We start from the raw sequence: 23150 nt of genomic DNA, 5'->3' as shown, positions 1-23150 counted from the left end.
AAAATATTACCACTCATCTCCCAGGCAGTTGGTTTTGGGAACTGGATGGTGTCCTCACCCGTTTTTTGTGGGGAAGAGGGAGGCCGCGAATGTCCCTAGCACATTGCCGCATACCCCCCTATGACAGGGGCATGGGGGTGACCAATCTTCATCTCTACCTGGCCACGAGGCTCATCGTGATCCACGACTGGTTCGCAGGCGGCTGGTCCGACCCGGCGTACCTGGTGGAACTCAGGTCAATGGACTTTACACAGATCCAAGCCTACCTGTATGGGAGCCCCATGCCACAGGCTCTTCCCCCAGTCACCAGAGCTGTGCTTATGGCATGGAGAGCTGCCTTGCGCCACGTAAAGTGGGACCGGAAACTCACCAGACAGACGCCTCTGTGGAGTGGGGCTTGGTTGGAGGAGGTCTCGGCTTTCCCAGGCTTCCGTCAATGGGACCACATCTGGATCTCGCTATTGGGAGACGTGTGGGTGGGGGACCATGCCAGATCGTTTGCAGACTTACAACACTGTCACTCTCTCCACTCCTCCCAATTTTATAAATACTTACAGCTAAGGCATGCCCTCCAAGCCCACATTCCGTCTCCCACCTCCTTCCCGGAATTTAGCCCCTTGGAGGCCCAAGTGATGATGGGGAACCTGGGCTGAGAGGGGGGGGGGGGGGGGGGGTGTCACGGATTTATCGCTCCTTGGTGAACAATGGCTCTCCGCATCCCTAGACCTGCTTCGTGCCCGCTGGGAGGGCTGGCTGGGTCCCCTGGAGGACGCGGATTGGAGAGACGCCCTTATGGCACCCAAGACCTTGACAACCTCCTCCAAGTTGCGTCTAGTCCAACTCTATTATCTCCACATGGCATACCTCACCCCAGCACGCTTGTACAGCACCTGCATGTGGCCCTCCCCATCCTGCACACGCTGCAGCCACGCTCCGGCTGATTTTTACCACATGGTGAGGCAGTGTCCTGTCCTTGCACTGTTCGTCCTGTCCTTGCACTGTTCGGGGGGGGGGGGCGGGGGGGTGGGGGGGGAAGACTCGAGCTTACACAAACCCTAGGGTGGGAGGTCCCCCACGACCCGCTTTGCCTGATCCTTGGGGTGTTTGACGGCCTTGATGGATCCCGGGCCGATAGATGCTTCCTGGGATTGGCAGTAGCGGTGGAGAAGCGCGATATTGCAGCGCTCTGGTCCCAAGCCAAGCCACCTACTATGCGAAAATGGAAAAGGGGAGTGGATTGGTGTGGAACTCAGGAGGAGCCCCTTTTCGAGGCCCAGGATGTCCCGAACTTTTTGGCAAAATATGGGGCAAATGGTTCAACTTACTGGCCGTCTTAGGGGCTCGAGTGTATCGGGTACATGAATATTTACAAGCAAGTGATGTACTCTTTTCACAAGTGCCTTATGAGTCTCTGTTGCCTTCTTTTGTTTGTATTGTATCTGAATAATGTGTCTACTTTGCTACCAATGTATTTTTGTTCCCTAAAAAATCCAATAAACTTGATTATCAAAAAAAATAAGGAATTGCCCAAGGTCCTGGCGTAAGCTATTACCAACCTGTGAACACTTCTGATCAAAAGTAAATATTCCTCAAGGAACTGTTGTGCTGTGTCTAAAACCATCTTTCAGTTGGTTATTACTGTATTTAAATGTTAAACTGGTAGAAATTAGGGTAACCTTTGCCCAGTTTTAACATGTAAAAAACAAAAAATTGTACAGTAACACTATCACAAAAAGTGCTGCGTTAGGTCGTATAATTTGCATGTCTTACCGCATAATTTAGTCAACGCTGAAGCATTACTTGTACCTCCTCTCCCACATAATTCCAGTGGCCCTGCCTATTACCATCAAACCTGCATAAAGCAACTGGTTCGACTACCACCATTGCATCCCTTCTATGCGTACAACCAACACAGTGCAAATGACACCATTCAATCAGCAAAGTGTTACTCTCAACACCCCGTAGACCTTTATTCTGCTTATCTTGTACTGCCTCCCTCCAAACCAACATGGTAAGCAGCATTTTCTCTGGCATACCTTTGCAAAAATAGCTACGCCACCTCCCCTCAGAGATCAGGCAAACCTCCCAAGACCATGAAGCAAGGCACAACCAGACAGACCAACACCTGAACAGCCCACCACTACAAAGAGGTCACTTATACACATATTAGCTGCATCCTATATGAACAACAATTACTTAAGAAAACATCCCCATTTCCTCAGCACAGGACAGAAAGCATCAGGTCACAAACGCCACAGCAAGCATCATAGCAAGCATTTGCAAAGCAATCGGTCTCATTTGTGAAAGTTAGAGCTCTGGGCGTTGAAAATGACAATGTTTTTTACTTTTGTGTTTTTTATTTGCAGTGGAGTGATCATATGTGTATGATACTATTGCCATTCGCATGACCTCACGATGCTGAAGAACCAGATAATGGGAAATAGGTTATGAGGGAGGGGAAGACAAGACATCCTGGAAAAAGCAAACACTCCAAGGAAATGCAAAAGATTAAGTAATGCATGTGGAATTCAAGCAGAACAACATGGTTACCTTTACGCTTTTACACTTATTAAGAAATCAACGAGTGTTTTTGCCTGAAAGTGAAGCACATGACTACAGGGCCCGGAGACGTATGTTATCATCCCCTGCTACTGCACCATCCCTAGCACTCCTAGCCATTCCCCAGCTAGCCACCCCAAACCATTCATAGTCGGAACTCCTATATTAAAGCCTTCCTGGCAACACCTTCATCTCATTCATCCACCTCTAAAACGGCATACGCGGCAATCCTATACTATCCTCGTATATGACCTTTATAACGAGCAGACAGGCAGGGGTGCCCTGTTAAACAGTTCCGTGCGCAAGCAACTCACCCTGTCCAGGTTTTTTCCGTTGCACACTGGGATTTGTAGTTGTCGCTCACCAGCTATAAAACCAGGACAAGTCCTAGAATTAAAAGAAAAGTAATGGAGTAGAGGAACTACTCGATCATAGAACTATAAAAAGTGAGACCTCTACAAAGATATGCGTTCTCACTGCACAACTATTAGTTTATGCTCGCTTTCTCCTTGCTCGTTGTAATCCGGGCCTTAACGTGCAGTGAGATATAGTTTTAAAATATCACTAAACCTCGCAAGGATGCTCCACTACCAAACCTTGGAACCCATTAAGACACGGTACTCTTACCCACTATTCCACTGCGTCTGCCTCTACCCAGGTAGGCTCTAAATTAGCCTGTACCCAGACAGCTAGACGGAATTTGGGGGATGGACTAGGCACAGGTATTTCCTTTCCCCCTCCCTTCCATTTTACTGGCATCGTGCTCTGGTTGGCTGCCATGAACTCAAAGTTTGTCCGCCAAGGACTTTGTACACAGGCAAGTTTGGAAAACAGGAGGCAGGTTGATCTCGCTACGTCCGTATGACTCCCACTGTATTTTAAGGACGTCCCAAAAAATGGTACCCAACCAGAACTTTCTATTGCCTTCGAATGGGATGACTGCTTTCTCTTCTAATTTCTGGTTGGTTTACAACCGGTATCACAGTGCCTTAAATGTATTGGCTAGTTTCGAGGCAGCGGAAACGTAGCCAACGTGTCACTCCCACTCCTAGTTACTGATTGGCCATCAGGGTACCCGGCTTTGGCAATGATTGGCCCAAAAAGTTGTCACATCCTGCGATTTAGAATGTGGCGCGCCCTAGCGTTTCTGGTCGAAGCAGTATAAGTGAAGCGCTAACGTGATTGAGGTAGTGAGTACCTCCCTGTGACCGGGAAAGTGCGATTATTTTGAGGTCGACGTCGCGGAATATTGAGGTAGCCTGGCGAACGAAATGATTTATTGACGGTAGATCTCAGTGACTGTTTACGCGTACGGTTCAATCTCTTCGCCGCCCTGAGATGAGGGGCTTGTCGCACGTTGGGTTTCCATAGGTGGTCGAGGTAGCTGTATACGAATTGCTGACAGCCGTCTCAGACAAATTAGGGGCTGAATAACGTGTTAAACGGACTAATACAAATCAATGAGCACGTCCGGTTGACGTTGCAGCTTTCTGGGGCAGTAGTAATATTCGCTGATGACCGTTTTGGTGGAGTGTTCGCGCATCCTTCCGTACTCGTAACTGTGCGTCCCTACCGTGAGAAATTGGGGAGTAAGTCTAGGAGGTCAAGCATCTCAACTTTTTGAGTGTAAACGGTGGGTGGGTGACTTCTAGTGTCTTTGGATCCCGTTTTAGTAAACGGACAGGGCTTCTGTAGAGGGTGAGGGAGGTTTGGCGGCACATATTTTCCAAGCCCTGCTAGGACTAATGTTCCCAAACGATTGTCCAGAGTAGGACATAGGATGTAAACCCCACACCAAATAGAATTGTTCTGTTTGAGAAGTCTTCTGGAAAACTGTTTAAACAGACTATGGTAGAAGTTTAATACGACATAAAGTTCAAAGTTCTGTAACTTCGCAACACAGAAGGCCCGTGTTGTAGGCTTTATTTTGTGTATCCCACAGAGGTTTGCATTTCATACTTTTGGTTTTAACCCATATACCTGGTCTGCATTGATGGTAGTACCTGAGCTGGCCTGGTTGATTTTTCGGAATCCCTTCACAGATTGGAAAAGGAGTTTTCAAGCGACTTTTCCTTGAATAGTATGTGGAAAACGCCCCGCTCACGCAGCCACGTTTCAGCGTTGTACCTCGACCATGCATTGACTGCTCTTCAACCTTTTATTCTCAGGTTCGCATTGGAGTATTTATTACCGTGGAGGCGTGCAGCATAATGGACAAAGAAACAGCCTTGAACGGAATGATGCAGAATGGAGATGTTCTTGAAAAGGGAGCGGAAAATCTAAATGAAACCACGGAGCCTAGGCGAGACAGATTCACCTTCAGTGCCTCGCCGTCTTTGGAGGAAATGTGAGCATTCTTGCGAATGATTATCACACCACCATATTTCCCCCTGCTCGTCAATTCACCAAAATTCCAGGGGTAGCAGATGTGACATCATATACCATTTTGCCCCAATGAGGTCATAGGAAGTTGTGGAATTCACCTTTGACATAGCTGTCTAATTCTCGTGTTTGGTATTTATTTTCGCTCTCTCCTGTTGTCGCTTTTTCTCACCGATCTCCTTATAATATATCGGGTCTTCCGCTGACTTTCGCACCTGCTGCCTATTTTTCAGCCCTTTCACCTGTCTCCCACCCTCTTTGCTTGCTTGTCTTATCTCGATCTCACTGTCCTGTGTCAATATCGCCGCCATATCTTCACGCATTTTGTTGTTAATATTTTAATTCTTAGCTCTCTCTCTCTCGCCCTCTCTCCAATCTCTGCCTCGCCCTCTCTCCAATCTCTGCCTCTCAGCTGCCCGTCACCTGTCGACGGGCCTATCACTCTTGCCTGTCTCGCTTTCTATTACACCTGTCTATCTCCTACACTTGTCACCTCTCTCCAACGCCTCTTTAATCCCTCTCACACACGCATTCACGTTTGTCTTCCTGTACTTCCTTTCATTAACACCCCCCCCCCCCCTGCAAGTCTTTCTCTTCCCTCTTTCATAATCCCGTATTTCGTGCTCAAATCACATGCTCTGGGGCTGCAGGAGACACCGAGGTGCACAATGTAGCTGAGGGGCACAAAAAGTAAACAAGACTCAGTAGAGCATTGTTTAACTTATATTGCTGACACTGCATTTTCCACCTCTGTGGCCATGGGTCGCAAGGACAGTACCAAGGGTCGTTGGAGGCAAGCCAGGGGTAGCAGCTGCGACCCCTAAATGATGTCCATGTATTTCCTCCTCATTGATGTGCCTAGTCAAAACTGTTTCTAATTGTTTTGATACAGTGAAGCTTTCATTTTAAAAATTGTAGTGTCGTCAAATACATTTATTTTATTTATTGAAGCAAATGTGCGGTATCGTTCCTAACAAAGTAGATGTCTGTTGGGGCAGGTTTTGCAGGTCTGGTAGCTATGTCTCTAGGTATGTCATGGAATACGTTGAAGGCTTTTGGGAGGGCAGCATTAGAGGGGGGGAAAAGTGACCAGCCCCTTAAGAGGCAAAGGAGCATGACAAATCTAGAGTAAATGTGGGGTTGGAATGAGAGCTTGCATGAGGAAGAGGCAGGAATATTATCTATTTTATTAAAGTATATTTTTAAATCCTTGTATCTTATTGCAGCCGACAGCGACAAGCCGCCTTCACAGATGAAAGGGATTGGAACCAGTTTCACAAGCCCCGAAACTTGCTGCTCGCCATGGTGGGTGAAGTGGGAGAGGTTGCCGAGCACTTGTGAGTACATTTCTGCTGAATTTCTTAAATGTGTATTTATTTTACTTGTGTAGTTTTTATGGTCAAAGTTAACCTGAATCGTCTTGCATACTTTGTCCTCTGAACATGTCCTCTATGATGCAGACCCTTTTAGTAAACAGTGTTTTGAAGAAGTGGAAAACAAAACTGGGTCCGTGCTATACATTGCGGTGCAGCGGGTGTGTGCGCCAGTTTTTACTGCACCTGAGGCCCTATGGTACTATAGAGGGAGTCATAGATGCTTGTTCAGCACCTTCTGTAATACTGATAGTGCTGAGGCATATATGTTATGCCAGCACTGTCTTCAAAGTACGTTCCCTCATTTGCATGGGGGTGTGGACCACATGCAAATGAGGTTATTACCTTGCCTCAGCACCCGCACTCTATTACAACTACAGCGCAGAAGCAAACTGGCCCTTGTGAGGCACATTGACAGTGCACCACAAAAAGATGGAGCATTGTTAGTGTGCTAAGGGCAGCCCTCTGGAGGGTATAAAGCGGGTCCCAGGGACGCCCTTCAGATGAGTGCAGTTAGTTACTGCACCATAGTGCGGGGTAGGAATCACATGTCTTCCCTTTAAAGTCAGGCGGCTGGTCCCTGCGCAGAGAAACACAGAACAGCTTGTGAGCAGTTGCTCTTTCACTAAATGCGCTGCCCCTAGGATAGCAGAGTGGGCGGCACATTCATTAAAATGATGCACACTGTCCCGATCTGCACCATATGCACCTTTTGAGAAAGTGCGTCTGGGACAATGCGTCTGCTCTGTAGTGGCTGCCCCGGAGCTTGTGAGGCGAGGTGGCTTGGCTCTCCTCTACTAAAAGAATACTTGTGGTCCACCACAGCAAAAGTTTCAGAGGTCAAGCTAATTGATGTATGTGGAGTATCTCAAGGACTAGAATGAAAGCAGTGCAAAGTGTTCTGTGCCATATTTAGGCATATGACTTTTAATGTGGTCTTAATCATATGTTGCTTTGTCCCAAATACTTTTCTGCATATCTTGGGCTGCTTATCCCACAATGGTGCCTGAAATCCAAATTTTTCATCTATAGGTTAAGTAGGATTTGCATAGGCTTTTAAACAATTGGTATTCCAATTGGTTCTTCCCTACACAGGCTGGAAAGGGGTAGGGTCAGACAGGACCCTCTGAGGTTTGAAAAATCAAAGGCTATAGCAGAGCTCATTAAGAAAATATGAGAGGGGGAGGAGCCTAGCGCTTGACCAAGATGGCCGTGTGAGCTTAGAGCTCCCGAGACCCTCGCGCCCTCCGTCGACTATCCGGTCTCTAATCCTGACGGTATGCATGGCACCGTGTTGCTGAGTTGTCAGGGAGGCGGTTGATACTATCCGCGGTCGGATCGCCCATCGGGAACCGGACTTACGACGGGCGAAAGGTTGCGGCCTAACTCCCGGAGATGCCAGGGGCTAGAGTTGGCAGGATGCCCGACTCCTAGTTGATCAACAACGGCCTGGTGAGGTGTGAACTGTCGGACGGAGGCCCTCGCTCTTTCACTTTCGGTTTCGTTCCCTTTGTCTGCCCGGACACTGTAGAGCTCTGGGTGGCTTTATAACCCCAAGGACGCTCGGCGGGCTACTCTGGCAGCACAAGGCGGACCTGCTCACTCCTTATTCCTCTCTCTGAGAGGGAGCGGTTTTCACTACATTGGACTGCCTGGAGTCCATTATGTCGGGCAAAGCAGAAGGGGATCGGTTGAAGACTAAGTCCACCAGGCGGGGAACGTATTCCCAAGTCAACAGTATGGACCGCTACGCCCTCCTGAAAACATCGCCGAGTGGACCGAGCCAGGCGCCGGATGCCCAGAAGGAGGACTCTCCTGGGACACCGGAGCTATCCCTGCAGGATGTCATGGGCGCGCTTGACGGGATGCAGACCTCGATGGGGAGGCAATTCGAGGCCCTGGCGCATAAGGTGGATGCCATCCTGGTGGATGTCAATTTGATCCGCTCGGACCTGGGCAAGACAAACGAACGAGTTAAGAACCTGGACCACAAGACCACGCGCCTCGCTGATGATGTCGCGGATTTGCAGAACGAGGTCCGGAAGCTGAGGGCCGAGAGTGACCTCGCCGCCCGTCGGCTGGAGGACTTCGAGAGCCGGTCCAGGCGCAATAACGTGCGCGTCATCGGGGTCCCGGAGTCCTCGGATGAGGCTTCGACGGACCTGCTTGTGGAAGATTTGGTCCTCAATCATCTTAAGCCTAAGGGCCTTGGAAAGTTTTTTGCGGTGGAAAGGGCCCATAGGGTGCCGGGCGGGCGGCCCAAGGCGGGAGCCCCGCCGCGGCCGATTGTCGCCCGGCTCTTTCACTTTCGAGATCGGGACGCTATCCTGCAAGCTTCGAGGGTGACGGGCTCAGTCCCCTTCCAGAATGCGTCGGTGAATTTTTATCCGGACTTCACCCAGCATGTGCAGAGACAGAGACAGAGCTTCCTGGGGGTGAAGCGGAGACTTCGGGAACTGGACCTGAAGTATGCCATGCTTTTCCCCGCCAGACTACGGGTGGTGCATGAAGATCGGACATTCTTTTTTGACTCTCCTGTTATGGCCGACGAATGGCTGGACGCTTTGCCCCGGCGACGGACCGGGGACGACACAGCCGAGCATGGAGACAGTGGCCGGAATGGACAGGGCTGATATCTCAAAGCCGACCTGACTTGATTTAACCATACTTGAAGATTTGAACAGAGTGCAGTAACTGTGGAGGGTTGCGGGAGGACGAGGGGTGCTCTTTTCCTCCCTTAGGGTACTTTTTGTAGATTTTTGTTTTTGTAGGGCGACAGGCACACTGCAAGTTGGGGGGTCTTTTTAAGCTGCAGCAGGGGTGCAGGGTGGGGGGAGTTTTTGGGATTTTGAGTTTGTTGTTGGGGGGTTTATTTCTGCAAGGCATGATGATTATCCTCAGGGCTGTTCCATGGTGGCGCCTCGGGTGTGGGGTGGGCCTCTTTCCGTTTGAGGATGGGGGGTAGAGGATTAAGTGTTATAAGCTGGAATGTTAATGGTTTGGGGGATCGCATCAAGAGGGGGATTGTGTTGCAATTTTTGAAACGCTCAATGCCAGACGTTGTCCTGCTGCAGGAGACGCATCTCATAGGCAATACGTGCTATGCCCTGAATAGGAAGGGGTATAAATTCATTGCACACTCGGGATTCTCTTCTGGGTCCAGGGGTGTGGGCATCCTCATTAGAGCGTCGCTGCCTTTTGAGGTGGACTCAACCATTGTTGACGATAGGGGGAGGTTTGTGGCGGTGGCGGGGCGGTGGGAGGGAAGGACTTTGGTTTTGGTTTCAGTTTATGTCCCGCCGGCCCTGCAGGCCTCCACATTTGCTGAACTGGGCAGGGCTTTGCTGACTCTCCCGGGGGTAATGCTGGTAGTGGGAGGGGATTTCAACGCTGTGGGTTCCGGACTGTTGGATAGATACCCGCCCAGGGACACAGGGGGGGCTCAGAAATGGCTTCCAGACTTCCTGGATACATTTGGTCTGATAGATTGCTGGAGGCTCCGGCACCCCACACGGAGTCAATACACGTTTCACTCCGGGGCGCATGGTAGCCTCTCCAGGATTGACTACCTGCTCACTCTGGCCGCACATGCCTCGTTGATATCCGAGGCGAGGCACATGGCACGCGGTATCTCTGATCACTCGCCAGTGTTGATCCGGCTGGATCTAGGTCGGGAGGGAGGAGGGAGGGTGGCCCCCATCAACCCATGGTATTTCCGAGACCCCAAGATGCGCAGCGCCCTGGTAAAGAAGGTAGATAATTACTTTAAGGACAATCTGGGAACCGTGGACTCGGCGGTGTCGCTGTGGGAAGCTTTTAAGACCGTGCTTCGGGGGGAAGCCCTTTCCCTTGTGGTGGCTGCCAAGAATCGGAGGGATGGCGAGGTGCGGCAGGTGGAGGTGGAGATTGTGGCCCTTGAGGGGGATATGGAGGAGGAGGTTACAGAGTCCTCATTGCATGAGCTTTGCCTGAAGCAGGCGGAGTATAGGGACCTGGTGACTAACGCCGCTAAGACCCTCAGCAGGGAACAACAGGGCCGCCTGTATGACGTTGGGGATAAGGCAGGGAAACTCCTGGCGTGGTTGGACAGGAAAGAACGGGTCAATAGAGTGGTGCCAGAGTTGATTGGAGAGGGGGGAGAGGCGATCGTGGAACCTGAGGGGATTGTGAAGTGTTTCGCGGAATATTTTCATAGGGTTTATTCCTCTGTGTCGGACAGGCCGCCCGAGGACTCGTCTGATCTCCTCCGGGATATCGAGTTGCCCTGCCTCTCTGACATAGATAGGGACGATTTGGATGGTGACATCACGGTTGACGAGGTGGCGGGGGCGATTCGCGCGTTGAACTCGGGTAAGGCCTCTGGACCGAATGGACTGCCGATCGACCTGTACAAACTGTTCCCGGATAGGGTCGCCCCTCATCTGCGCGCCATGTTTTTGGAGGCGCGGGGGGATGGGATCCTTCCGTTGGACCAGCGGCTGGCGTCGATCGTGGTCATACATAAAGAGGGTAAACCCCGAGATAGATGCTCCTCCTATCGGCCCATTTCACTCCTCAACGCTGAGCCGAAAATTCTGGCCAAACTCCTGGCTACCCGTTTGATTAGGGTACTTGGCGATTTGGTCCACCCGGATCAATCTGGCTTTATCCCGCACCGAAATACAGCATTGAACCTTAGGCGTCTTCATGGCGTCATCGCCAGGGCGGGCACGTTGCGTGAACCGGCTGTTGTGGCATCTCTTGATGCCACGATGGCCTTTGACACGGTGGAGTGGGCATATTTATGGGCCGTGCTGGCCAAGTTTGGTTTCGGTCGCGGTTTTGTGAGTTGGGTTCGGTTGCTGTACGAGGGGCCACTAGCGAATGTGGTGGTGAATGGACGGGCATCTACTCCGTTTCAGCTTGGTAGGGGTACCCGGCAGGGCTGCCCCCTGTCGCCTCTGTTGTTCGCCCTCGCCCTTGAACCGTTGGCTGCGTGGATACGTTGGCACCCGGATATACGGGGCCTTCGGTGGTCGTCTGATCATGAGGACCGTATTTCGCTCTATGCCGATGATATCCTGCTGTATCTTGCCTCACCTAAGAAGTCACTTATAGTGGTCTGTGACGTACTCGCATCGTTCGGTAGGAACTCGGGGCTTGTGATTAATTGGGGCAAATCGTACTTGTACGTTCTTAGTGGCGAGGTCCCACCGATCCCTAGAACATGTTCGATACAGGTTGCCCAGCAGGGTTTTGTGTATTTGGGGATTTTTATATCCTTGGATCCTGCTGTGCGCTATGAGAGGAATCTGCTCCCCCCCTTGGCACGCTTGAGGCGAGATGTGGAAGGTTGGCGGAGGCTGCCGCTCTCCCTTGTTGGGCGTGCGGCCCTGTTTAAAATGATGTCTCTTCCCCGCTTCCTCTACGCTCTCCAGAACACCCTGGACTGGGTACCGGCCAAATACTTTCGGGAGGTCGAAGGCCTCCAAAGGACGTTGCTGTGGGATGGGCGGCCGCGAATAGCTATTTCAAAGTTGACGCTCCCATGGTACGATGGGGGCATCGCGCTCCCAGACATCCGACGGTACTATTGGGCCACGCAGCTGAGCGCGATCAACCATGGGTTTTATGGCCCTGCCCTCAGCCCTGGGTATGCCATGGATAGGTGGCTGCTGCGCGGCGGCAACTACTACAGGGCGTTGTATTCGCGGTCCTTAGACTCGTCCCTCACGGGGCCCACAGGTGTGGCGGTGCGCGTATGGAAGATGGCGACTGACTCGTTGGGCTGGAAGGATTGGCTAACCCTCGCTACCCCATTGTTTGAATCGGAGAGATTGGGAAGACTCTGGCACACGAAGGGCTTTGATAAGTGGGATCTGATAGGTATATCCAAGGTGGGAGATGTACTGCATAAGGGGAGGGTGAAGTCTTTCGAGGAGTTGCAGACTGAGTTTGAGCTAGGGCCCTCAAGAGTATTTCAGGTATATCCAGCTGCGTCACGCCCTCCAATCAGTCCTTGTTGAGGGTGAGAAGGTGCCGGAGTCCTCTCCCCTTGAGGACCGAGTCCTTGATGGTCATATGCCCGAGAGCACGATCTCGCTCATATATAAGAAGTTGATAAACGTCCGGGCAGACTTGCTATTGGGGCTGAGAGAACAGTGGACCAGGGATGGTCTTGAGTTGGATAATGAGGACTGGCAGTCAGCGGTTTCTTCGCCTAAGGAGGTTGCGATCCCGTCGCGTCTGAGGCTGGTGCAGCTTAAAATACTGCACCGGGTGTATGTGACGGGGCCAAGGCTGGTCCGCATGGGATTCTCGGAGGACGGCCTGTGCAGAAGGGGATGTGGTATGGTGGGCACTTTCCTGCACATCATTTGGGAATGTGGTGTCATTGTGGAGTTCTGGAGGAGAGTCCATGCAGTTATGGGGGAGGTGACGGGCATTGTGGTACAGCCGGAGGCGCGGTGCTGCCTCCTGAACGTCTGGGGGCCCACTGACCTCGATGAGGCGCAGACCCAATGGGTGACTCTGGGTAACATGGTAGCAAAAAGGGATATCGCGCGGCTATGGGGCTCCTCGGGACCCCCTACACTGACCGCGTGGAAGGAAAACATGGATTGGAGCATGTTTAGGGAGAAGACTGTCTACTGCTCTAGAGGTCGCCCCCGGAAGTGGCATGCCATCTGGGGGCGGTGGAACCAATACAGGGGGGGAATATGTCTTGCCCCGGACCTGGAACCTCCCGAGGAACAGCTTTCCCCCTGACCTACTTTCCAGCTCAGCTTGGTTTTAGTAACTGTTCTGGGCCTCTGCTGTTCCCCTTCTTCCTCCGTATACAGTCTTGTACTTAGTAGACGAGTGGGGTCCGGTCTCCCCTGGGGGCCTCCGCCATGGGCTCACAATGTCCTTGCCTTGCTGGGGTTTGTTGTTAGTTTTTTCTGTGTTTATTTAAAATTGAACCTTTTGCATTATTCTTTGAACTGCATTGGGGACACATCACTGTATCTAACTTGTAATGCTGCCGAACCTTCGGGCTGTCGGCTGAATAGCTGTGTCCTGAATTTTGAAATAAAGGTTTTCAAAAAAAAAAAAAAGAAAATGAGAGGCGTTTATACTAGGTGGGTAACAAAGAGACCATCTGATAAGACAGCATAGGAAAGCCTTTAGGAAAGACATGCAGCAAGTCAAGGGGAGGGAAAGAGTGAACCTATGGGCAAAGGGAGTCTTTTCCTTGTGCACTGGCAACCTAAAGGGCTTCTGGAGTATTTCAAACGACATACTTGGGCTAGCCACACATCACAGCAGGTTCAGTCCCCGAAGAAACCTGGGTCAGTTACATTTGAGGCTTGTATAACGTCAAAGATGATTTGGGGGCGTGTTGACACAGTTTGAATGTTGAGGGGGGGGGGGCATTCGGCTCCCTACAGTTAGTGGCATCGAAGCAGTGATCAAAAGGCCAGAAAAGTTCAAGGACCAAATGGTATTTCCTGAGATATTAAACTTAACCCCCACCTGTGTGCACAGACCCTGGTATCGCTATTTGGAGGAATAATTAAGGGGCATAATTTGCCAGAAACATGAAAAGGCAGCATTAGGATACCTTTAAGACGTTTAAGACGGGTGATGGGAGCCTTGCCTTCTAATTATTGCATGATTATATTGTTGGATATCCCGAGTAAAATCTGTGCATAGCCTCTGCTGGGCCCATTAGAAAATTTGGTGTGCTTAGCTAGAATTGTTCCTTTGAACCAAATGGGCTTTAGGAAAGGGTACTCCACTATGGACAGATGTGCAATAATAAAGTTGTTGGCTGAAGATTATGCCCTCAAAAGATAACAGCCCCTTTGTCTCGTACATATATTTTGAGTATGACACCCTTCAACATGTCAGCGCTCCAACAGAAACGAGCACTAAAATGCTTAAATGTTTTCTAAATAGCTACTTTGCTGTTGGTCATAAGAGAATCAACTTGCACCATCTGTAGCAGGCAGATTACAGGGTTCTAATCCAGCCATACTGAGTGTTATGAGCAGATCTGTTAGGTGGTGGGCCCTGATGGTCAGGCTGTGTCAGGTCCCCTCTTTTATTGGGTGGATGAGGATTAGTCGGGCGCCGTTGGACAGAGATCTCTGCCCTTTTTGTAAGTTTTATGCACTGCCACGTTCTCACATTGTCTTTTGCCGTTCCTTTGCTACAATAAGACTTAGCCTGCTATTACCGGTTTTTAGAAACCTGCAGTTACTTCATGTTGGAGGTCTGGTGAGGCCAATTCCTCAATGTAATATTATATTGGTATGCTGTACTCTGGCAACATTTTTGTCCTTTGTGTCAAAAAAGCTAGCTACTATGTCCTCATTTAAAAAATGTTATTTGCTCTTTGCCGACTGTTGGTATTTAAGCATTTTATTCTGTTGCTAAAATTTAAATCCACAAGCATGAATTTTTATGTCGATTTGCACACTTTGCCTCTTTTGCACAATTTGTTTTTATAAGTCCAATATTTACCATTGCCAAATTTATCTATATAATATGCGGTATTGCTCGATTTTTGGGCTGGGTGGCTTATATAGCCATGTGACCCATACCGGGGATGGGGTTGGTATAGTAACTACCTGTTCAAGTTTTGAGTGCACTCATTTTTTTTATTCTGGACCACTGGTTCGCAGCTCCTTCATTAAAAGTATTGATTTTGTATGTGAACATTAGTAGTTTTATTGACTATTGTCTTTTTATTGATGAGATGTGTGGTTTGTGTTACCTAATTAAACTATACATTCCCTACATCTTCATTAAGGATGAAGATCAATATTTCCCTTGCGTTTAGGTTGAGGAGTGCCAAATTTTTTTAGGCCCCTTGTTCTTCCCCTCCATTCTTTAGCTTTCTTGGAACTTTGATTGGATACCTTATTTGGGTCATATGGCACTCAAGAAATAGTATTGTAATACCACCTGGCTCGTGTTTAAGGCATTGAAGGGGTTCGCATCCTTGTGGGGTGAAATGAGTTGGAGAATAAAACAAGTAATAAAACGAAGACAGTTTGTGAAACTTCGAGATAGGTTTAATGTACACCCACCAGATAATCCATGCCAGCAAACGGACGCTACAGCTGACTCAACTCTGAGGTCAACTCGTTCCGATGCTGACATGGTTAGCATTCCTACAAGAGAACATTACTGTTAAAGGGCAAGTTACAACACATCTTCCTTTATAAAAAGAAGAAAAAGAACAGAAGACAAGATGTGAGAGCAGATTGAGAACAAGGGAAAGCGCATATAAAAAGGAACACAAGAGAAAGATCAAATCATCAGGCAACATTTCTATTAAAGAACATAATCTTGCAGGTGTGTAGGGGGTCTTATGGATCCAGCAGAGCGTCCAGAGAGATCAGAACAAATACCCTGGCAATGTCTAGGACCACAATGAGGTTGTCTGACTTGGGTTTTCAAACCCACGCCATCCCCATTATGAGGTTGTCTGACTTGAGTCTGAAAACCCACACCACCAAGAGAACATTACTGTTAAAGGGCAAGTTACAACAAAAAGTTTCTTGTTTTTTGTGAAGTACCATGACACAATTATTTTGGGCTTTTTATACCTATACCAATGAGTTTTAGTTAGCTTAATTTTGTTTAGTGCCACAGTTAAATAATTTAAAATGTATGCCGTCTGGAATGAGGGTCTCTGTGGTGATTGAAGGGGGGGGGGATACTTAAAGCTTGCAAGTCTATTTAAAGATGTGTCCGATTTCCTTTCTCCATCTCAGATTATTTCTTACCCGGTGGGGGTGAGATTTATCTGCAAGGGCCTCAGAGTGCACTAAGTAATAGGAGAGCTTGTCTCTTGTCCCGCCACCACCACCACCAAAATTAGGTAGGTGTGCCTTATCTGTAATGAAAGCTGGTAACCCCATATACTTAGACTTTATCGGCATTGGTTTAACACCACCCACTAAATAAGTTGAACTCTTACTGAAGGTTGAACAACCTAGAGGTTAACTGTGCAAAGTCAAGTATTGGTCTTTACTGGTGATAAAAAGCCAAAATGCAACTGGTTTTTAATAGGAAACCAATTGAGATCTCTCAATCATGTAAACACTTGGGAGTAGAAGTTAAAGGAATAATAAACCTAACCCAAGATTCTTTGGGGAAAAAAAGACGAACTGCTAAAGTATGTCTTAGAACTATCCAGACATCTTTATGGTCCATCATGAAGTTCACTCCTTAATGTAATAAGAACAGCATTTCTTCCTACATTAATCTAGGTTTAGAGGCATTTCCAGGAGTCCTTGACCGCATGCTTAAACAGGTACAAACCAAACTATTCAGCTAAATTCTCGATTACCCACACTAGACACGTTTGTTTGGACTTGTAACTCATCAAATGGTCTCTGGCACAGAATGCAACTGTACTAAGTAAGATGTTAGTTCAAACCGGAAAAACGATGATGAAACTTGCTTTCAAAGGGCTCAACAAGTAATTGAACTGTTACACCACTTTATTAAAATGTCATGGCAGGGAGTTAGTTATTGACCTAATAATGCTCAAGGATCTTGGAATCGAGCCACTGTGGAATTACAACCTAAACCATCAAAGTTAAAAAAAAATTTTTTAAAAAAGGAGAAATTGTAGGAGTATGCTCATCTAAAATATAGCGAAAAAGATCTTATACTTTCAGAGACTGAGCTAAAAGCTGGTCTCTGAAAGCTAGGAAGAAAACAAGCCCCAGCTGTGCCAAGCTCTAAACTTGTGAGACCTGAAGATGAACTATCTTCACTTGCATTTCAAACTGTTTGACTTAGGAGAACTTCTGCAAAAATGGAAGTATAGGAGACTCCATGGCAAGCTGCTGGGTCTGCAGTCACATGACCAACTCTAGCCCATGTTATTATCATCGAACATAAATTGCTGAAGAGCAGCAATAGCTGCCTGTTTTTAATAACACAAATGGCATTTTTGTTAGTAAAAGTTTTAGTAAATACATGATCTTGGTTTTATCCGCCTTTGACAAATCGCTCAACGTGGCAAAGGCTTGAACCAGTGTAATCTGGATTTCCAACTGTGCTAAATATTCCACAATTTAATTTGGGTTTAATGGGCTGCTTTTAGAAAAAATTTCCACTGCAACTGTTTATTGAATGTGGCTTTGAGGGGCAGTTGCCCACATTATTTGTAATATTACTAGTATTTATAGAAAGGTGTTTTATTTTTTGTCCATAATGATTTTACTTACATTTGCGTAAATATTTCAGTCGTGGTTTCACATTGTACTGAGTAAAGAGCAAGCCTGAAACTGCTGGTTTGTAAAACTTGAATTTCCGGAAACCATGCTCGAGGCAATCGCACTTTAAACTGACCATACGTTTTACTGTCCGTTACTGGGATCCTAGTTGGACAGTGAGTGTCTAATCCCTTGGCATAACCTTTGAGGTGCATGCCTGTTTAAACTAATCATGGTCTTGACCGTTGTGATATTATTATTATTATTTTTTTTTTTTAACGACTGGCCTTGTGCCCTATGGTAAATGTTGATGGTGTATAAGGGTTTATTGTGTGCCCAACTAAATCGAAGTGGTCATAGGGAATAGACTAGTGCATAGAGGAAAGAGATTCCTAAGGTAGTGTGGTGAGCCTGAAAACATGGGGCCTCAGAGCAATACTTATGGGTTGGATAACATCGTAGATTCTTGCCATGAAAACCTACAATTGAATAAAAACGTGTGAGTGATCTGCAGTGGGCCAAGGATGAGCATCGTGAAACTGGAGGTACAACTGGTCTCCTCACTGACACTTAACTGCAGATAAAGAGGAGTTGTTCTTCATGTTGAACTGATGTGCTTAGAAAATCCCTCAATTTATTGTCTGGTTGCGTATAGTTTCTAATTTTTGAAACAAATAAAAGTTGTTTTTACAAAACTTTTTGTTTTCTATTCTTTCTCCCTTCACATATTTTCCACTTATTTCCTTTATCCACTATTTGGGCAGAGGGACATTTGCTGTTGCAGTGTCGTGCATAAATCTGCAATGGCCATCTCGGTACCTGGGAGTAACCAGCTTTGCTAATGTTTCACAGCCCTGTAACTCGTTTTTTCCTCTCTTGCAGCCAGTGGAGAGGGGAGGTTGCTGAAGGCCTCCCTGACTGGACAGAAAAGGAGAGGGAAGATCTCTCCCACGAGTTAAGTGATGTTCTCATCTACCTTGTGGAGCTTGCCGAGAAGTGTCATGTGGACTTGCCTAGGGCTGTTCTGATCAAGATGGCGCTTAATGCCCAAAAGTACCCAGCTGACAAAGTAAATGGCTCTGCCAAGAAGTACACAGAGTACAAAGACTGAGTTCTCATACATCTGTGGGTGAAGAGGCAAGGATTGCCTTCATTTGAGGGAGTGAAAGAGGTGGTCAGCAGAGACGGAAGGTTGCCAGTCTGTTACTAACCACTGATCTTGCAGTGGTACCAAGCTCTCATTCCTGCTGCTGCGGTTTCGTTTTAGCAAGGGCGTTTGGACTGATTTTTGAATCCGTACAGTTGCCCGGTTGCCATGCGGGCCCTGTTTTCCATTTTCTGTCACTTTTGGATTCTGCCCTCCTGAGATCGATTTATCTTTAATAGCTGTAGACTGAGGAAATGGACGCCAAAGCACTTCTACATCTGTGACCTGTGAAACTCCACCTAAGCCCTCCAATACTGACTCCAACTACATGATCTCAGTTTTTTGGGCAACTGTTCAGCTGTTGATGATCTGTTATTTTAATAACTGTTTTTATAGGTAAAATGTTTTTATTCACTCCAGTTACTGGTGCAATGGTATTGGTTACTGGAATAAGCATTGTGGTCAGTTTTTAAGGGGGGGAAAAAACGTTGACATTGCTATAGAATCTGGAAAATGTGATCACTCGACCTGCATAGTTATAGGTGGTGAAATGGAGTTAGCAGGTAGACTTACTTGTTTTACATATCCCTAGAACTGCTACTGGGTGGTGGTTGAGTAGGAGACTGCGTCTTTGCTGTAGGTGATTGCATAGGAGTTTAATTTGTTGACTGTCTCTAGCCCACACTTTGAGAAGTTGGATGGAGAACCAGAGTTCACATGTCCAACTCTTACTTGAGGTGGTATATTGGACAGTAGGCTTTATGCAGTACCGTACAAGGGGGTATTGAGGGTTCAGCTACAGTTAAACAAAACAAAAACCCACACCTTGTTAAGTGCAGTTAACCAATTCTGTGTGCAAAAAAGGCTTTTCGGGTCTCTGGCCAGCCTGATCTGTAACACAGTAAACAGAGAACATACAATGGAGGGTTTTCTAGATGTTTGGATCTTACAAGACTGGCCCAGAGCATTGTAGAACTTCATTCCAGCTATTTCTCTTGTGTTAAGAATGGTTATGACCTAAAATTTAAAGGTTAGTTTGTATGGTTGACAATCTTCTGGAGAATTATTGTTAACTTTGCCATGTACCTGCTGAGCAAGAATGCTGTTGCTAGGTCGAAACACTCTTAATGGTGACCTTCAGACCACTAATGTTGGATCAAGGAATGCAACAGGCCCTTCTGGGCAGTAGCCTGCTTGTCTGTCCTGGGCCAATTTATCCAAATTGATGGTTTAAAGTCATGATTTTTGGAATCAAGTGGATGAGTTCCAACCTTTTAAAAAAGAAAGCATGGAAATGCACTAAGTGGAAAAATAAGGCAATTTCCTGTTGGTGGTTGACCAGTGCTTTTTCCAAGATTCCAAAAAATAAAATGTGGTGGGGGGCAGCCTATGTTTTCAAACGAAATCATCCTTTCATATATGGTCTTTCTGGTGTGGTAAGTTTCAACTTACTGGTTGGATGGAGCACAACTATCATAAGTGGCTAAGCCATTTAAATCTGAACAGAACCACAAAGAGTTTGTTTAATTCTTATTGTATCAGGTTTAACACACAAGATTTCAAAGCATTCTAACCAGCTTCTTCTTAGGTACTGCATGTCGAAAATAAAGTAAGCGTGTAACAATTCCAGTAATAAAAACTGCCATTTAATCAAAAAGTATGCATTGTTTCTTACTCTATGGGAAGCACATACTGCAAACTAAACAGTGTGACTTTCGATGAGCATGAATAGCATATTTCATGAAGGAAAATAGGTCAATGTGGTTACTAGTCACTTGTGGCATTATCAGTGGCAGAGCCTCCTGAGTGCATGAAGTATGCATTAGGTCTAGAGGGTGACCTCAGTCAAAAGTGTGCTTGTTACCCATTTAAAACAAAATAAAACGCACCAATGTAACTTGAAATTAACTTGTACACTTTTAGGCAGTGTTTTTGTAAACTCCCTTAAGTAACTGTAGAAAAGGTGGCGGTCCATGTTCAATTCAACCACTCCATCCACCACCATCTAATACCTTTGGCTCTAACTGTAAAGGGAGTCCTTAAGAGTAGGAAGTGTTATCAGAGTACCTTAACTTTCGGGCTCCAAATGCTTCCACGTAGAGGGGCATGCTTATTTATGTATTGCCTTTGAAGGTTTAGTGCAGTCTCCGTTGTGGGTGCACATTTTACTCTAATCTCTCAATAACTTACAAGACCTAATGCAGCCAACGCTAGATGTTGACTCCCTATTATTTGGGCTCTTACTCTGGTGGTTCTTTGTGTTGTCTCCTGCATGTGTGATAGAATATAGCGCTGTTGCTTCAGCAGCTTCATGAAGGAAGCTTACCATTTTGCTACACTTATTGTTAATGGAGGTCTGACACGTTTGGAGGTGGGTCACCCTTCTGCCGCTTGAGAGAACTTGCCAGCTGTCTGTTTCATTTATAAAGGCAGACCTGAGCGTGTGTTCAGACATCCTACTCTAGAAAGCCCTATATCTCTGTTATTCCACTGTCTGATTGGTACAGGGCAGATGTACGAAGTTAAAAGGCAATTTTGGGTGCTTTTGAGGTTATTTATTTAAAAAAAGTAGAAAGGCTGTTTTTAAAAACCAATTTGCCCAGTAATAATTCAACGTCTGTAGTGACAAAGACTTGTGTCTCGTCCACTGCTCTTTTTGTACAATCCAACGTAAGCGTCACATTTTAGCGCAGAACCTGGAAACCTGCAGTTCTCACCAGGATGTTCCCAGCGTGTTCTCCCTGCTTCGTATTGGAGGAAATAATTCCATTGCTGTCCCATGGCCTTCTCTGGCAGGTCGATGGCCAATTAGGAAATGTTGCTGTCCACAATATCATGGTCACCACATTGACGGATTTGAGGGCTCTCTCTGGGCTCCATTTTGCAATGAGCAGGTGCTGTTAAAATGGCAGAGGGACGCCCTTTTCCAGCAGTGCTTCTCTTGAAAGAGTTCTTTATCATTGATTGTGTCAGTATTGCAATGTTGGTTAAGACTGTTTGGAAAGGGGGCACATGCCTGATTTTTATTTTTTATTCCTTGGCAAAATTGGGGTTTGCCTGAAAGTGAAGGGGCAGTTACCTCTGTGAATCGAGCACCACAAGTACTCGAAGCCCGAAAATGATTTGTTGGGAGGAATGCGCTCTCACCCCAGAACGAGTGACTTCACCCACGTTTTTTGACTTTCGCTTAGGTATTGGGTTTAGCTCCTTCCCTCCACAGTCCAGGTTAAGAAAAAAAAAACTCCCTACTAACAGTAGTGTGAAGAGCGCAATTGGGTGCCCCCTCTTTGTCATCTATAAAGCACTAAACTGGCCACAACATTTCTCTTCCACTGGACAATGAGGGCAGATTGAGCTGTTTACTCCCCCTCCCTGTTGGACCCCCTCACCCCAAGGGACTGTTAATTGGGTGAAATTTGGATAGCTGTGTAAACCTTACTTCCTCTTTTTGGTTTGTCCCTCAACTGGAGCATGGACCCACTAATTGTGTCCATCCACTACTTAATGTCCTTCCTCTCCTCTGAGGTGCTACTGTTATATTTCTTTTAAGCACTCTACAAGAGTGCATATTCCAGCTGCCTACCTTGTCTACATCTCTTTGCTGCCGCTGTCGCTTGTGTTCGCTTCTGATGCCCTTGTTTCCTCTCTGCCCTCTTCCATAATACTCTTTTGGGTTTATTGCCAGCCTGCATTTCCTTCCACCTATGTGCTTTGTTGTGATGAATTGTCCAATGACCACAGGGCAACGATTCTGAATAAAGATAAGATTTACTGTCAAAACGCAACCTGTCATCCGATTAATTTGAGGAGCCAGCAGCAACTGACTCAAATCGAATGTCATCAGCCTCACGCCCTAGAAAGAAACATAAACAGGTAAAGTTCCACCAGAACACATCCTCTCCCTTCACTTACAAAGAACATAAAAACAAATAATAAAATATTCAAATCCAATTAAACAAAACGCATGTCATGCAACAAATCTTTAACAGTAATGCACCACAGGCTGGAGACCTTTCACATAATCCTGCGAATAAGAGGGTGGCTTCCGGATTCTAACATCACCCTTTACTGTGGATCCACACTCATTTCCCTGTAAGTCCCCCGTCTCTCAGACAGATGATCCTGCACTAAATTTATTTTCCCAGAGCCGCGATCGGAGGCAACTTCATTCTCCAGCATGAACATGGCTCCAGAACATCCTTCCATCATTTTCACTGTTAACACACTCCCCACCTCTCTTATACAGTGCTACTCTACGCAAATTCCACCTTTAATGACCACAAAATACTTTCCTACCCTCTCTACATGAAAGGTCCCTTAAATTTGCTCAATCCACCCACACACTGCCAGATCTTAATTTGACCCAATAGCCTACCTTGAATTTGGTAGAGCCGTTCTCACCACTCAATAGTATCCAATCTTTCAACCAGGCAGTAACCAGCCTAGAACCCGGCAGGCATCTTCTCATGAGTTGAAAAGGGCATTTGC

General features: G+C 47.0%; 2 protein-coding genes across 6 annotated transcripts in view; one reads left to right on the top strand and one right to left on the bottom strand.

Annotated features, from left to right (window-relative positions):
- Positions 1-3422, bottom strand: part of QPRT (quinolinate phosphoribosyltransferase) — a 29729-nt gene extending 26307 nt beyond the window's left edge. Inside the window, exons 1-2 of one of the 2 annotated variants that reach the window (XR_014966716.1) lie at positions 3187-3422; positions 2874-2946 (exon numbers count right to left, since the gene is read on the bottom strand). The gene's annotated coding sequence lies outside the window, so the exon portion shown is untranslated. The remainder of the gene's footprint in view (positions 1-2873; positions 2947-3186) is intronic. The other variant, XM_085618468.1, reaches the window with a different exon arrangement.
- A 180-nt stretch (positions 3423-3602) lies between these two features.
- On the top strand, positions 3603-20319 carry DCTPP1 (dCTP pyrophosphatase 1). 4 transcript variants are annotated; one of them, XM_085618465.1, is made up of 4 exons: positions 3603-3746; positions 4728-4906; positions 6168-6278; positions 18398-20319. In XM_085618465.1, exons 2-4 carry the CDS (start codon positions 4770-4772, stop codon positions 18624-18626), a joined length of 477 nt encoding a protein of 158 aa, XP_085474591.1. In that variant the 5' UTR covers positions 3603-3746; positions 4728-4769; the 3' UTR covers positions 18627-20319. The 4 variants fall into 4 exon arrangements, with proteins under 4 accessions (XP_085474591.1, XP_085474592.1, XP_085474590.1 ...); XM_085618466.1 differs by having other exon boundaries at positions 3636-3749; XM_085618464.1 differs by having other exon boundaries at positions 3656-3813.
- The last annotated feature ends 2831 nt before the right edge of the window (positions 20320-23150 follow it).

Source organism: Triturus cristatus, chromosome 7 (assembly GCF_964204655.1).
Source record: "Triturus cristatus chromosome 7, aTriCri1.1, whole genome shotgun sequence".
Lineage (NCBI taxonomy): Eukaryota > Metazoa > Chordata > Amphibia > Caudata > Salamandridae > Triturus > Triturus cristatus.
The sequence above is the reverse complement of the archived record's forward strand: the minus strand, read 5'-3'. Positions and strand labels throughout refer to the sequence as shown.